General features: G+C 36.6%; 1 protein-coding gene across 4 annotated transcripts in view; it reads right to left on the reverse strand.

The window, feature by feature from the left end:
• Positions 1–389: 389 nt before the first annotated feature.
• Positions 390–17196, reverse strand: part of LOC114319462 (Zn-dependent exopeptidases superfamily protein) — a 43793-nt gene continuing 26986 nt past the window's right edge. For all 4 annotated transcript variants that reach the window (XM_028266483.2, XM_028266484.2, XM_028266485.2 and 1 more), the window contains 4 exons: positions 15230–15339; positions 13868–13980; positions 3112–3469; positions 390–1020 (listed from right to left, as the gene is read on the reverse strand). In XM_028266483.2, coding sequence (XP_028122284.2) covers positions 689–1020; positions 3112–3469; positions 13868–13980; positions 15230–15339 — 913 coding nt within the window. In that variant the 3' untranslated portion in view covers positions 390–688. The remainder of the gene's footprint in view (positions 1021–3111; positions 3470–13867; positions 13981–15229; positions 15340–17196) is intronic.

Consider the following 17196-nt stretch of genomic DNA (forward strand, 5'->3'; position numbering starts at 1 on the left):
TACACTAATGAATTATTGATGAAAAGGATTTAAGTGTTATGTTCCGCAAATTAAAACCTTAATTGCTTTCACTGAAATTTTTTAATTACTATCCATACAGCATTTTTCTATCCATGCACTAATGAATTATTGATGAAAAGAATTTAAGTGTTATGTGAATTATTGATGAAAAGGATAAAGTGCAATGACAAAATTATGAAAAACTACTACTATAGCTTTCACCGAAATTTTTTAATTGCTTTTATGTTTTCAGTTAGGACATCAAAATAAAGATAAAAATAAAAAAGTTTAGTCAGCTTGTTAAGGCAAGCCTAAACAATTTTTACAGTGGAAACAACAAAAGAACATCACCACATCTTGACCAATTATTACAAAGCAGCAATAAAAAATTAAAAATAAAAAGTTTCTTGATCAAATTAGAGACTTGGGCACTATTTAACATCCCTTACAAAAGTATATGTTTTTTTTTTTTTTTTTTTTTTCATTTTTTTGGTTAAATTACCTCACTACTTTTTTGCACATTTTTTTGTAAAAAATAAAAAAGTATACTTATTTAGATCATCCTAAACACCCTCTTAGTTTACCAGTACATGGTAAGGCCATTCTTTCTCTGCATATACAATTTCATAATTCAGATTTACCAACAACAAAGGCAAGAGGCGAGAGGAGGTATGAAAATTTTTGATACCTAGAAATGAACTGGTAGACTGCTCAAGAAAGCTAAGGTACGGGGAGAGGTTGACTTGCCAAATAACGAACACCACGAAGGAAGCTTTTGGAGAACTTTTCCAGCTTTCGGCGTCAATCTGTTAACGTCTGTTCTCAATTTTAGGAGGAGATGCTGGTCCTCCGTTCTCTTCCCATCCTCTCGTGCCGCTTTGGTATAATTTTTAATCCAGTGAAGGGTCAGATCAAACCTTGTAGGTGCATTCTTCCCGCCTGAATACTGGATGATGTGCCATCCATCTACACTGCTCTTGTCACCCACTGGAACCAACTCTGAGTTTTCTTTTTGAATTTCTGCATTCAAAAATAAATTGAGAGAGGGACGAGGCGCCACAATGATGACAACAGTAATGATGACGATGATGACACAAATAGTATGAAAGGGTGATGCCTGATAAGCTAGTCCCAAGTATTACAAATGCACTGATGCATTGTATACCACAGAAATTGAAATCCTAATATCCATATCCTCCCACCCCCGGTGATAAGTTTGATTGGTCATTTAATCACTTGATTATGCTACATAAAATTCAAGAAATAGCATATTCCTCGTGTTAAAATTCACACGATTCATCTTAAAACTATAGGCCTGTTTAAGTTGTGTTCTTTGTCGTCTGGATTATAGGTCATTTTAGCAAGAACATGGTAAACCACATGCCCTATATTGTCGTAGGCTTATATATATCACATTACTAGAATGTAAGGTACTTCTAAACGTGAGAGCAAATTTTATATCAAGTATTAAGCATCCAATAAAACATGGTCTATTATTTTTCCTATTAATCATATAAAAGCACATTCCATTTTTTTTAACATTGTGTTGCAAAGCTCCACTCTTTCTAAATTTTAGTTATTGTATTTGATTTTTTTCTCTCCTAATAAGCATATAGAGAAAAACTTCGGGGATTACTTTTTATCGCTATGCTTCGTTCCAGCACGAAGGTGTACAATGTTTCAAAAACGCATTCTGAAACATAAATCGGTCACTGGGGTATTAATATTTTCTGATAATATAAATTCTATTAAACACGAAGGGTTCTTTAAGTTTAAAAAAAAGAGGCTGTTACTTAAGGGAATTGAGGGGACTTCCAGCATGTATCGGAAAATACAGATGGTGTTTCAATCATTAACTCAAAAAAGACAGATCAACTCCCCGAATTATTTGTATCCTTCCTTGTCAGCATTCATCAGTTCTCCCCACCAACCAACATGTTTGTTTTTCATGTTTGCACTTGGACCTATGTTACCAACAAAGGCTAATACCCTAACAAATAACGTATTGATACACACGTTTCAGAAACATGGTACACTTCCATTACAAAACGGTAAATTTAGTGATTCCAAAATTTTTTTCCAATATATTTCCTTAGTGTTACCTTAGGAGGAAAAAAAATCAAATATAATGAACTAAAATCTAAAGGGAGTTAAGTTTTAACAAAACAAAAATATCAAAATTATAAACAAATAAATAAATAAATAAAAACATTTTATTGGATACCTAATAGTTAAAAGAAAATTACTCCTTACGTATCGTAAATTCTTTAGTGTAATAATATATACAAGTCTATTTCTATCGTATCACATTTTAGAGCATGTAACGTACCATGTTTCCATTCTCGTTCGACGTTACCGGAACGATCCATGTTCTTTCTAGGTAACATTGACTTGGACTGCCCCTCAAGTTCTTAACTACCGTTGTGCCCTTTAGTTTAGTATAAGTACTAAAGAACCTACTCCATGAATTCTCATTATGCAAATAAATCACTAAAAAACAGGGATATATGTATAGTATTTTTCCCAAATATATTGAAATCTAATAATTAAAGAATTCAAAAGAATTGATGGAATAAATTTGGCATATTTGATCTACTAAAAATCAATGGACATGTGGACCATGAATTGAGGAGACTTGAGCCTCATTTAATGGTTACTTGAGCATGCTACAGAAAATTCAAGAACTTAGGGGTTGTTTGAGATGTTCTAAATAAGTGCACTTTTTGACTTTTTATGAAATATAGGTTGGGTTTGAAGTGATGTGGTAGAGAAGTGATGTGACTTAAATAAGATGATGTGATTTAAATAGGATAGTGACTTTTTGACTTTTTAGCTTTTTTTGAAGATGCCAAACTTAACCTTAGTCTATTCCTCATGTCAAAATAAACACAATTTATCCAAAACTACAGTCCTGTCTAAGTTGTGTTAAACTTAGGGTTTTTCCAAGTATTTGCACACAAAAAACCATTAGCAATGTTTACTCTTGAGGATTGAGGAGGCTCCAAGCATGTTTTGGAAAGAACAGATGGTATTTCAGTCATTAACACAAAAAATCTAAAAATTAAGAGTGGGCAAAGAACAAGGAAAGAATTTTACTAGTATCTACAATACCTTTAAACTTGAAGTCTTCTATTTCCTCAGTATTGATTGCAAGAGTCCAGCGTGTGGAAATTTTTGTATCGATGAAAATTTGTGTAATTCTGTCATCCCCATTTATATCGCTCTCGACATGCAGTGTGGGAATTTCTGATTCACTCCACCCACTTCCCACATTATCTTTGGTCAAGCAACCATATTTTACTGACAAGGTAATGAAGTCAATGGCCTTATCTCTACCACAAACAAATCCTTCTCCAATCTGTTCAACTTCCTTCGTCAACTTTCCAGGAGTCATTGAAAACAGAGAAACATAAGAACTAGGCTCTTGTTTTTCACCATATGTTCCTCTTGTATCCACAACATGCACAACCTGAAAAACATAAAACATTTGAAATTACACCTAGTTTTTCTAAGATACTTAATCAGATGTTCACATTGCTGATGAAATACAGTTTGGCAATAGAATCAACAATGATTAAAAGATTGTGCCCAAAATTAGAAATAATTTGAACACAAACTAGAACATGATAGTACCGAGGCAAAAAACAGATAATATAGTGGAAGCCCAGCAAATTGAATGATGATTAGGTTAAGGTAAACCACATATATGACAAACACTTCTTCCCCCTAATTAACAATACTTTGAGCAAACTTTTTTTTTTTTTTGATCAACAACAAAAGCTTTATTAATAAAACTGAAAAAGGAGAGAAGAGGATGAGGCATCCTCTGAATACAAAACAGTAAAAAGACAACAGGAAAAAGTCCCTAACCGACTAAAAACAATCAAAAGCTTACAAAGCACACACTGCCAACCAATCTCTAGCTAACAAAAAGAGTGGAACTCCTTTAAATAAAGAGTTCCCCAACGCCCAAAAAGAAGATAAGTGACAAACATGATCCCATAAACAATCCACCTCCCGAAACTTATCTTCAAACAACCTCTGATTTCGCTCCCACCATAGCACCCAAAAAGTTGCAAAGACTGCGCAAGTCCATAAAATTTTGGCTCTCTTCGATCCTCCAAATGTATGAAAATCAATTAAGAGCATATGCACACTCCTTTTTGGGGCCACCCACATACCATTTCCAACACCAAACAATCTATGCCATAGATTCAAAGCTATTGGACAATGCAAGAATAAATGATCCACGGATTCCCCGCTCTTACAACACAGAATGCACCACTGAGGATTTAAAAGACGATTTGGTCTCCTTTTCTGCAATGTATCATTTGTCAAAATTCCCCCATGAACCAAGGCCCACATGAACACCTTTACCTTAAAGGGAGCACAAGCCTTCCAAACTTTTTTACAAAAAGGAAATTGAGGGATTTGAGGATTATTGATGATGTAATAAAAAAAAGACTTGCAAGAAAATATTCCGGACGAATGAAGTGCCCAAACCCTCTTGTCCTCCAAAAGAGGAGATAAAGAGAAGTGATCAATTCTAGATAATAAAGAAACCAACTGTGAAGCCTCCCTATCATTAAGATTTCTAGAAAAATCAAAATTCCAAGCAATTGGAGCTAAGAGAGAGCAAGCCATGGAAGCAATTGAAGAATTATGAGAACGAGCCACTCGATAAAGATGCGAAAAATCCGCAGCAAAAGAAGATTGACCCATCCAAACATCCTCCCAAAACCGAACAATTTCCCCATTACCCACCCTTACAGAAAGATGTCGAGACCAACATGTGAAAATTTGAGAAATTGACTTCCAAGGAGCACGGCAACTACCCCTTAAAACCACTCGTGAATTCCTACCATTGTCTTGAATCCCATATTTGCTTCTAATAACCGAATGCCATAATGAATCAATCTCCAGTGGAAATCTCCATAACCACTTGCCAAGAAGGGCCAAGTTCCTAGCTACAATGTTACCGATAGCCAAACCCCCTTTCTCCTTAGGTAACGACACCACCTCTCAATTCACCAAATGATCCTTTTTCCCCTCATCCTTACCTTCCCAAAGAAAATCCCGCATCAACTTTTCTATTGACCTTGCCACCTTAACCGGAATCTTGAACAAAGATAAATAATAGATAGGAATTCCGCTCAAAACAGTCTTAACCAAAGTGTACCTTCCCCCTCGAGATAATAAAGCCTTGCTCCAACCTTCCAACCTTTTGCCAATCTTTTCCATTACTGGAGTCCAAAAAGCTTCACTTCTAGGATTACCCCCCAAACGAAGACCTAAATACTTAATCGGAAGGGACTCTATACCACAATCTAAAAGAGACGCCCTACTCTGAAGTTGATCTTGCTGCATATTAATTCCCACCACACTACTTTTTCCCAAATTAACCTTGAGCCCCGAAATAAGCCCAAAAATTCTCAAGATCGAATACAGGTTGAGTATTTGATTTTCATCCCCCGTGGAAAAAAATATAGTATCATCCGCATATTGCAAATGGGTCACACTAACTCTATCCCTCCCCACCTCCAATCCCTCAACAAGACCTGTTTCTTTAGCTCTATCAACCATCCTGCCCAAAACATCCGCCACCAAAATAAAAAGAAAGGGAGAAAGTGGGTCCCCTTGTCGAAGCCCTCGCGAAGCCCTAAAACACTCCCCTGGTTTCCTATTAACTATAACTGACATATTGCAAGTCGACAAACAACCCCTAATCCAAGATCTCCACCTCCCACCGTATCCTTTCTTATCCATTACAAAATCTAAAAATTGCCAATCCACATTGTCATATGCCTTTTCAAAATCAACCTTAAAAATAAGCCCTTCCCTCCCTGAACTCCTATATTCCTCCACTACTTCATTTGCCACTAAGGCAACATCTAAGATTTGTCTACCTTTCACAAAAGCCCCCTGCACCCTAGACACCGTATCCCCTAAAGACATCCTTAGTCTTTTTGATAAAACCTTTCCCAAAATCTTATACAATGACGTTACCAAACTAATAGGCCTAAAGTCTCCAATTCTAATAGCCTCGACTTTCTTAGGAATTAAACAGATGAATGTGGCATTTGAGCTCAAATTAACAATTCCCGACTCATAAAATTCCAAAAACACTCTCAACAAATCCCCTTTCACCACCTCCCAACAATCTTGAAAGACAGCCATAGAAAAACCATCCGGACCTGGAGCTTTATCTCTCTCACAATCAAAAATCGCCTCTCGAATTTCTGTTTCATCAAAAGGCCTTTCAAGCCATGTTGCAATTTTCGGATCAATGGTTCCCCATTCTAGCCCTTCAATCCCCGGTCTACCCATCTCTTCCTTCGAATAAAGTTGGGAATAAAACTCATAAATGCCACTGACAATCTGATTCTCCCTGTCCTCCACAACCCCTGGACTTATTTCTAATCTCTTGATGAACTTCTTTTTTCTTTTCCCGTCTGCAACCTCGTGAAAAAATTTTGAACTAACATCCCCTTCCTTCAACCATTTGATCTTTGCTTTTTGAGCCCAAAGAATTTGCTCCCTAAAGGTCAACTCCTCCAGTTTCAGTCTACACTCGGATCTTTCCCTTCTCAATGACTCAACTAAACCCCCATGCACCTCCAAATCATCTAACTCTACTATTCTACTCATCACCTCATTTTTTGAAGATTCCAAAATCCCAAACACCTCCCTATTCCAACACTTTACCTTCTCCTTGACCATCTTCAACTTTCTCATAAATTTAAAACCTTCCCAGCCGTGACAACTAGCATTGGACCACCATTCCTCAAAATTTCGCTTAAAACACGCATGCTCCAACCACATGTTCTCAAATCTAAAAGGCGTCGGACCCCATTTTAATGGACAACTTTCGAGCACAATAGGACAATGATCTGAAACTACTCTAGGCAACGATTCTTGTCTTGAATTGGGAAAAACCCCATCCCACCCCAAATAATATAAAAATCTATCCAGTCTGCAGCACACCAAATTCTCTTGGAGATTAGACCAAGTAAATCTGGTATTACACAAAGGAGGATCCACCAGCTTACACTCTCGTATGAACAAATCAAAATCTCTCATCCCCCTAATCGTTCTAATCCCATTAAGTTTTTCTGAAACCGTTCTAACCACATTAAAATCCCCTCCAACACACCAATTTGGTGAACACAACCTAAATAATCCAGCTAGCTCCTCCTAAAAATCCTTTCTCCTAGAAGGCCTGTTAGGACCATAAACACCTGTCAACCACCACTCCGATCTATCTAAGTTCCTAAACCTAATTGAAAGCGAAAACTCCCCCACTATTGTTTCACACTCAGAAACAACTCTCTCATCCCACAATATCAAAACACCCCCAAATCTACCACTTGCAGGCAAGCACACCCATCTCCTGTGTCTAACCCCCCAAAGGCTTTGCATAAACATTCTCTCGCATACTTCTGCTTTGGTCTCCTGTAAAACAACAATGTCCGGTTGATGATGTCTAAGAAAATCCTTGATAACACCCCTCTTTTTCCGAGAGCCCAGACCCCTAACATTCCAACTAAAAATCTTCATAAGGAAACCTTATCTCCACTACCCGCCCCACTTCTCCTCTCGTAATTCACTGAACTCGCTAAATTCTTTAATTCCCTAGCCCCCTTCTTACTACTATCACCTTCCTTTCTAACAGCTAACCCCCTCGTGGACCTATTACTTACCCTACCCAACCCAAACATGTCCTTAATTCTAACTAATGACAACCCCATGACCTGCAATAGTTGCAAAAAATGAGGAATCTCACTCTCCTCAATTGGGCAAGTTGCATACTTGCTCAACTCGTTCAACCATCTTTCTGTTTCTTCCTTCTCTCTACTAAAACCCTGGCCCCCCTTGTCAAAATGATTCCTGGAAATCCTACACTGATTATCGTTCACCTGACCTTGAGATATAGTTGCATGTAAGGATTCAGACACTAAGGTAGACTCAATCACCGTGGCCCTCGGGATATCAGCCGTAACCCCTTGTACAACAGTGTCAACTAAAGAGACATCATGAACAGGGCAGAAGGAACTGGACTGAAGAGGCAAAGACAACCCATCCCGAATCCCATCCCCAGAAGAGGAAGAATCTGGAATAGCATGTAACCCCTCATGTAAAGATGAAACTGTTAAACCTTGGGTAACGGAAAAACTGACCTGATTCAGAGCTTCAGGAACCTTACCGAAATCCTCATCCAAAGTGGTACAGTCTACATTAAAGAAACGGTTGAGATCCCAGTCACTATCTACTTGCTCATCCTCACTAATTTCCCCTTCAGACTTCGATTCCGAGCTTGCAGATGATCCATATTCCTCCAAATTTTGCAATACCTCGTGTATCTCAAAATGACCCTCATCCACCTCATTAATCTGCTTTTCCGAGATCTTTATCACCTCCATCAATTCCTGAATCCCAATCTCTGACCTCCCATTTAATCCCTATAAATCCCCCACGGATCTATCGCCAACATCTGCCAGCCCAAAATGGATCTCCTCTGTATACATATCTCTGCGAATGGGTGACAAGATTTGTATAGCACGATCAACTGGATCTGATCCTTCGCCGGATGGAAATTGACTGGCCTCCTTCATCACTGAGCTACGTCGAAGACCCTCTTCTACATCGAACCCTGTAACCCGTTTGAAACCCGACCCCGAAACCTCAATCGGGTTGGAAAAAGAAACCTTTGGGCCTTTAAAAACATTTGGGCCCCTTTCAAGAGGCGGCTCAATTGTTGAATTTTCAAAAATAATTGGGCCCTTATCCTTATGAGTATGGCAAGCATGTGGGACTGAGAACTGTGGCCTGTCAGCACAGCTATTATCTAATACTAACAATTCGTGGGTTGAGCCCACTTCATTACTAGGCCCATTATAATTAAAGACCAGCCCATTCACGTTAGTCTTCCCAAGCTGACTTCCCCTATCAACCTTTGCAATTCCTCCATTACTTTCACCCCCCTCGAGCGTGTCACCCAACTGCCTTCTCATCTTCTTCGTGCCACGTGTCAAGCTTGTCCCCTGAATCTCCTCGTCTTCCTCTTCTCCAGCGCTGGGTTCACCTGAAAAACTCCATTGCCGATGAACCTCCCTTCTTCCGACAGGCTTTGACAGAGCCTTCAATCGCACTACCACCGAGATCTTGTCGAATTGAATATGAAGTTTTGCAGGTAAGAACCCATTTCCATACCCTCTAACCTTCAATCTAGCCTCGAAGAGATTTCCAAAATACCTGGTTCTGCGATCTACCTCAATCAGCCCACCACATTTTGACCCAATCCATTCAAAAACTCTGTCCTTCCAGAAATTAAAAGGCAAGTCATAGACAGATATCCAGCCTCCATTTGAAGCGATAACAGCATCCTTACTGAATACCTCTTCCGACCACCTATCCAGTCTCACAGCAATACTTTTATGAAAAAAACATACTCCTTGTGCACCATAGTAATCGGCTTCCTCGGAACTTTTTGCAAAAAACAAAGCCTTATTTAGTTGAAAAGGTCTCAAAACAATTGAAGTTTTAAACGATCGATTTAATTCCTTTTCAATCTGAGCACAGTCATCAAAGAAGTCAGTTCTGGTACAGACCACCACCTTGCGCATCTCCAAACAGAAATTATTGCCATCCGAAATATTTGATCGAGACATAAGCACATCAGCATATGAGGCTACTCTGTTTGCCCCTGTTTTTTGGAAAATAAACCTATTTCCTTCTGAATTTCCCCTGCGGTTACTGAATACAAATTGATTATTTTTATTATGGCCCCCCTTATCTGTAGACCTTACATTCCCTTCAACATCCGAAACCCTGATGCCTCCATGGATGATTCGTTCCAGCATCTTGGCCATTGCCTACCATCCCTGACCATCAACCCCTGCTGGAATGATGATGTTGTTGCGTTTCACCCCAGCCTCCCATTTTGACATCTCGACAAAGATACCTCCCTTGTTACTAAATTTCTGAACCCAAAAAACTGCTGAACTACTTGTGTATTTGGAGAAGAAAGGTCGGTCATGATGCTGGCCCCATACCTGTCGCAAAGCTTTAATGGCCCAAGAAACACCCCCCAGATCTATCTTCAAATTGTAACTCCGAAATCGATTCCTTTCAATGATCTCCACTAAACCTCCTCTGGATTCAATATCCACCTGAATGGTGATAAGCTTCTATTCGATTCGCAACTCAGAAGCTCCCCCGCCAAATACACTCAACCTCGCTCTCTCACTCATATTTTTGAGCCTGAGAAGAACATGATGTGTTCTTATCAATGTATTGAGTTTAGAGTTATTGCTACAATGAATTACTTTGAGCAAACTTGTGTCACTACTAACAAAAGGATTGCCAAGGGTTACTTAAAAAATGGGCAGAAAGTGTAACCCCAAAAAAAAAAAGTTTTGTGCAGAAAGAACACCACCTGAATTATGCCTTCATCTTTCAAAAATGTTCTTAAATGAATACTTTCTTCAATATTTTGTCCTATAATGTTCTTGCTTGAATGCAATGGAAATTAAACAAAACCATACAAATATTTTAATGATAAAAAGTCCACATAGATACACATGTCCTTTCATCAGTATTCTGTAGGGTTACCAGCAGAAGAAATTTTATATTGGAACAGAAATGACTGTCTCAAAAAATCATAGGTCAAACCTTTTTGGCTAGCCATGTCGTTTAAATGACAGGTAATTAAACGGTATCTATATACACACATAATTACATATGTATGCGTGGGGAGTAAGAATTCGGCCCAAGCGGTTTTTAGCCCCAACGGGCCCAAATGAGAGGAATGCCCAAAGCCCAAGACCAAGTCTTGTACGGCTAGGGAAAACACAATGATACCGATCAAGATCAACCAAAACAAGTGCAATCCAGCCGACCATTTGAGAAATGACTATTAACAAAGGAACAGCCATCTGATGAAAAAGAGGATATCATACGGCCTACACCAACTGCTAGTAGCACACTATTTGGCTATAAAAGAAGGACCCAGCAGTACTACAGTTACACACAACTAACCAACAAGAATACATTTAATATTATCTTTCCATGTCCGATCTAGTTACTAACTTGCTCGTCAGAGGGTCATCCCGACCAAATTAGCTCGGGAGGATCTCTGACACTGGGTTTCTCTTACAAGGGGTCAAGTGCTCCATCTTGCTATCTATCTGTGGAGACAAATCCATCCTCCATGGTATGTAAGACTAAAATTAGCCAACTTTTCCGTAATTAAAAATGTGATCCTGGTGCAATAGTTTTCAGTTATTCGACTCATCTAAGACAGAAAAATTGGCTTATAGTCTCTGCATCACAGAAAAGGGAAATCATAATTTAGATAAAATACATTTAAGGGTGCATTTGTTTGGACGGACTGGATAAGGGGGATTGTAATCCATCAGACTATTAGTCTTGGGATACATTGTTCCGGGACTATTGGGTTGGACTAAATTTGTATCCTATGTTTGTTTAGTCATGGGATTAGATGTCTGGATTGGATTATTTTTAATTATCCAATGTTTGTTTGGGATATTATGGAGAAGGATAAATGCTCAAATGACTATTTTATCCTTTTTAATTATTTACTAAGTAATAGCAATATTAAACATAGCTTTAATATTTTAATTATTTTTAGCTAAAAATTTGTTTTATTTTATTTTTTGCACAATATTTTAATTATTTTAATTTATTATTTTCAATTAAATTAAATTTATAATTTATAATTTATATTTTTTATTTAATATATAATTTTAAATTAATGACAATAAAAAATAAATTTATTTAATATATAAATTAAATTTTCAACAACACTAAAAAAATTTAATTTATAAGGCCATAATTTATAATTTATTATTTTTAATTAAATTTAATTTATAATTTATAATTTATAATTAAATTTTTTTATTTAATATATAATTTTAAATTAACAACACTAAAAAAATAATTTATAAATGTTCAAAAGACTATTTTATCCTTTTCTAATTGTTTGCTAAGTAATAGCATGGAGGGTAAAATGGACATTTCACAAAATAATCTCATAGGATACCAATCCCATGGTTTCTATCTCACCCCCCCATGGGATAGGATAGTCCCATATTTGTGGGACTAATAGTCTAGAGCAAAAAAAAAGAAACAAACAATGGACTATTAGTCCGGTAGGACTAATAGTCCAATCCCACCTCCTAATCTTTCAAAACAAACACACCCTTAAGGACATGGTTATCAGAATCCCGATCCGGATCTTACGATCCTACGATCTTACGATCCATTTGAGTACAATCGATCCGGATCGTGTAAAAAACTCCTTATAGGTAGGATCTTTCGATCCTGGTAGTGGGATCTTATAGGATCGTGGAATCCCGATCCGAATCCGATCCTATCCGATCCAATTTACAAGCCTTGTTTTGTATTGTATGACATATTTTGTTGTAAATTTTATATTTGTTGTCTAAATATCAATTTATGTTATCAAAATAAATAATAAAAATTAAGTAGTATTGAATCAAATAGACTAAGAAAAACAAACTAGGAAACAAACATTCAAATATTGCGGTAATTTAAGAAAATTAAATAGTTAGAAAAACAAACTTAGCTTTAGCGGAGTCTAAGAAGGGTAAGATGATTGCAACTTTATCCCAATTTCTGGAGAAATTATTTTTGTGACTCGAATCTGCTCCACCAGGGATGCTAACGACAAACCTTATCATTCGACTAAGCTACTCTTTTGAGTTCTTAATCTATTTTCATATCCAATTTTGTTAAATATTTTTTCTTCACTTTTTATGCATTATTGTACATTGTAAAGTATTTTGTTATAGAATTCTTCTTCTTCTTCACCTTCTTTTTTGATAAAATACAGAACTTTTACCATCGAGTTTTCTATTGCATAATATTATATGTACATTTTACATGAAGTATTATATTTTTCACAATATCTTCACTTCTTTTTAATAAAATATAGGTTCATTTTGTGTATATTTTATAAGAAATATTTATTTAAATTAAATTATTATGTAATTTGTCTTTTTCGGTAGGATCTTACGATCCTCGATCCGATTCTACGATCCGATCCTATAAACACCTCCAACGATCCATCGTAGGATCCCGATTTTAACAACCTTGCTTAAGGAAAATCAGACAAAGATAACTGACTCTGACAGACAAAGAAATGTGGATAATGAAACATTCACAAAAGTTGATAAATAGTAAACAAGAACTACTACATACTACAAGCAATAAAAGTAGAGAGAGTCCCAGAAGCTAACCCCTAACTCTACCAGAATTATGTCATTCAGCAGACTACATGATCATGGAAACATTACCAAAACTCATTTTTTGTTGCATCACGTCTCAACTAATTTAATGGGGTAACCTACAAGTTATGCTCTTGTAATAAGGGAAGATGAAGATGATATCTTCTTGAAACTTGAATTCTACTTCTCTATTAAGCACAAGTTTTGGAGAGCTGCACTCAGGTCCTTCGTCATGAAAGGGGGATATAAACAGACAGTCATGGCTTGTGATCAATGTCCAACAATACATTGCAAACATATTTAAACATGCACTAGATATATGGAAAAGGAAGCCCATGATCCCATACAAGAAAGACGCCTCTGCAAACATATAGACCAACTTGAATCGATTAAAGAGTTTAGTTGGTAGAAAATCTAGAAAGTTCCACAATTTAAATGTCACATAAGTTGGACAATTGTAAGATATCTAATTGGCACTAGTTTTGCAATGATCTTGTTAATTCATAAACTGACATTGTGGGACTTAATGGAACTGTATTTCATGTTAATACTCTGTACAAATAACTTAGTATTGATGCCAAGGACTGAAGGATACTTACATTTACAGTTCTGGCAGTATCTTCAGTAAATGGCGGAACGATACCAGATAATACAGCAGCTAGTGAGAGACCAAACACAGTACAAGTTATGAGGGTGATTAATGTTTTTGCACCTGGGATAAATTATACAAATAAGTGAAACTGCATTTACCAGTTGAAGAAAATATACTAATTGTGCACTGACAAGAACTATAGGAAAACATGATGACTATGGCATTGAAGTGATAAAATATAGTTCCATAGGAGCCATCAACAGATAAATATGGGTGCAATTTCTAGGCTGAGGTTCAATCAATGTTGATTACCAGTTTTGCTATCAAGTGATTGAACGACTACCACTCCTGCCATTATCTTTCATGCACTGCCATGTCAATAGCTTTTTAATTGCTGCATTTCTGTGGTTCTGAGGCCAATAATTGACCTATCAACCAAACAGTCAATAAATACTACATGGACACTATCATTTCATGTCTAGGATCGGAGCATAGAATACATTGGATTAGACCCTTTCTTGATATTCCTTGCCACTGAGCCAAATTACTCAACTTATGCAACAAATGAATTGCGTAGGTCGAGGCATTTGTTAACCAATTCAAAATAAAAAATTCTCAACCTACTCAAGGGATGAAAATTCATTTTTTCCCAATCTACATTTTGTGCATTTCTTTCCTATATATGTATTAACAATTACATTTTATATGTTTTCAATGGCCTGCGATGCAATGGGTTCCTAAAGTCGAAGCAGATGTTTGGCAAGGCAGTTAGATTCGACCTGGGTTTTGACCAAAGCTGTGTCAACGCTTCCAGATGGACCCTTGCAATAGGACAAGTTCCAATCTTGAGTATGCGAAGTCAACCAGTTTGGATCCAAAAACCTTTTTCCAAATTCCACACGTACCTTGCCGTGTTGCTTGTAGTAGCAAGACTTTAAATGGCCATTTTTGAAACTGATAAAAGCTACTAAAGCAGCACAAATTAATGATATGCTCTAAGTTGGAGCAGATTGGGCTCATCGTATTAGATAATCCGCGATCTGCATACAGCCAGTTCAAGGCAGAATGATATGGATCCATGGTCCATAACCAGAATCTCTCTCTCTCTCTCTCTCTCTCTCTCTCTCTCTCTCTCACACACACACACACACACACACACACACAAAGATGCATCCCATTACATGCCATAATGATCACCCATTATTTTAGACCACAAACTAACCAAGATATCACTTGTAGCAGTTTCATAGTTTGAATATTGTAAACTTATCTAAATATTGATCCATTACAACCCCCAACAAATAGAAATATCCATTTTTATTAAACAGATGCCATATCTTGTCCAAAGAAAACATAATTAAATGGAAACCTGAAAAGTGAACAAATGAAAGGAGATACACCAACGTCAGACATATGATGCTGGTAACATATATAGCAAGTATTACATTCCCCAGCCACTCAGGAGCGCTACCAGGGTTCCTGCACATAAAAGGCAAGATTAGTCCTCATTATCAAAAATAAATGTTTCTTTAACTCAAAAATGATTTTTTATTTTTTATTTTTTATTAAAGGGATGGAATGCTTATCAGGACTGTTAAATCATTAGGATTCACAAGGCAGAGAAAGACTGCAGAAAATTCTGCCATACAAGGGCTCTGCATCACAATATGGCATTCGAGCACATATAACATATTTATGGACACAAAAAGCACCACTGAGTAATATATGTGAGCTACGAAGAACAAATAAGCAGTACGAATTGTCTTTGATTGCAAAATTTCAAGTTTCAGAAAAATTCAGGAAAACACTGTATGTGAATTTACATATTCAATATTTTTAAACTTTTATAAATGACATTTAATTGGATGTTACATTTTGAAGGAATGCAAAAGGTCAAGATCCATTGACAATCTATATTTCTTAGAATACAACTTTGAATATATTTAATCGCCTATAATTTCATATGTTTGCATGAACTGATTCACATAATTATAAGAAAATCCACATAGGAACAATGATTTATCAAATCTATCTACGTAAAACAAAAGTTGTGCTACAAAATCACAACAATGAGCCAACAATTTTCACAAAATGCTAACAGTTACAGTCAAATCGATTGTTAGAACTAGTAAAGAATTATCAAATTGTTAGAAACATAAAAGAAGACTTTTAGCTATCATTCTAAACTACAACAAACAAGTAAACGATGGAACAGCAATAGGAACTGTAGTTTAATATCTCAATTATTTTGTATAGTATATTAGATACGCAATTAGCAAGCACAACTAGGATTGATTACACTTAACACAAATACTTTACTTTCTAATAGTAAAAAGTAAATTATGGATGAAAATCCCTTTGAATGCTTCTGAAAAAACAAAAAGATTTCAATGTCCTTCCACCATACTTAATGTTTCACCAAAAATGTAAATAATCCTCCCCCAATCAAAGTTCTTTTATATTTTAATATTGGGTAAATTATACCTACACCCCCCGAGGTTTAGCTTTAATACAGATACCTCCCCGACGTTATGAAAATTACATTTCCCTCCCTAAAATTTATTGCCCCCTCCATTAACTAACCGTTAGGTTAGCTAACACCATTTGCCAATATCATCGATTGACGGTGGAACCGACAACCTGGGTCCCTTCTACAAAATCAACAATCTTTACATTGCATCTATTTCTCTCTAATTTGTTTGTCATAGGCCGCTTGCTTTTTTAACACTATTTAGCTTTTAGTGGTGGAATTGGGGCTTTTGTGTCCCTCTCATGTTTGATGAAAAGCTTTAGAGAGTATGGACCAAAGTTGTCAGTGGTGAAGGGGGTGAGATGGGTTGTGAATGGAGGGTGGGGTAGATAGGAAGTTCCATGCCTAGTCCATTTCAAAAAGATGACATGTAAGGGCATTAAAGTCATTTTAATTTTTTGTTAAGGAGGTTAACCAACAACCTCTGACAGGTGGGTCATTGTAATTAACAAAAAATCAGGGTGTATTAAAGCCAAACCTCAAGGAGTGTAAGTTTAATTTACCCTTTAATTTTCTATGGAGCATTGTTTCACATAAAGGTGACATACAAAATCTTCATAGCTGGAAGCCTGGAACTGTAAGTATAACCTATGATGGGCACTATATTAGGATTCAAATTTGGGTAAATTATTGCAGCAACCTTTGTGGTAGCCCATGTGTATGTTACAAGGACTCTTCAAAATATTCAATTACCCGTGTAAGACACTTGATACTTAGACAAGGGTATGGGATATGTCGACACTTTACATCAGACACTTTTTATATATTTGTATTTAACACCACCATTATATGTATATACTGTTGTG

The sequence above is a fragment of the Camellia sinensis genome, chromosome 8, assembly GCF_055761805.1.
Source record: "Camellia sinensis isolate YWXY chromosome 8, ASM5576180v1, whole genome shotgun sequence".
Taxonomy (NCBI): Eukaryota; Viridiplantae; Streptophyta; class Magnoliopsida; order Ericales; family Theaceae; genus Camellia; species Camellia sinensis.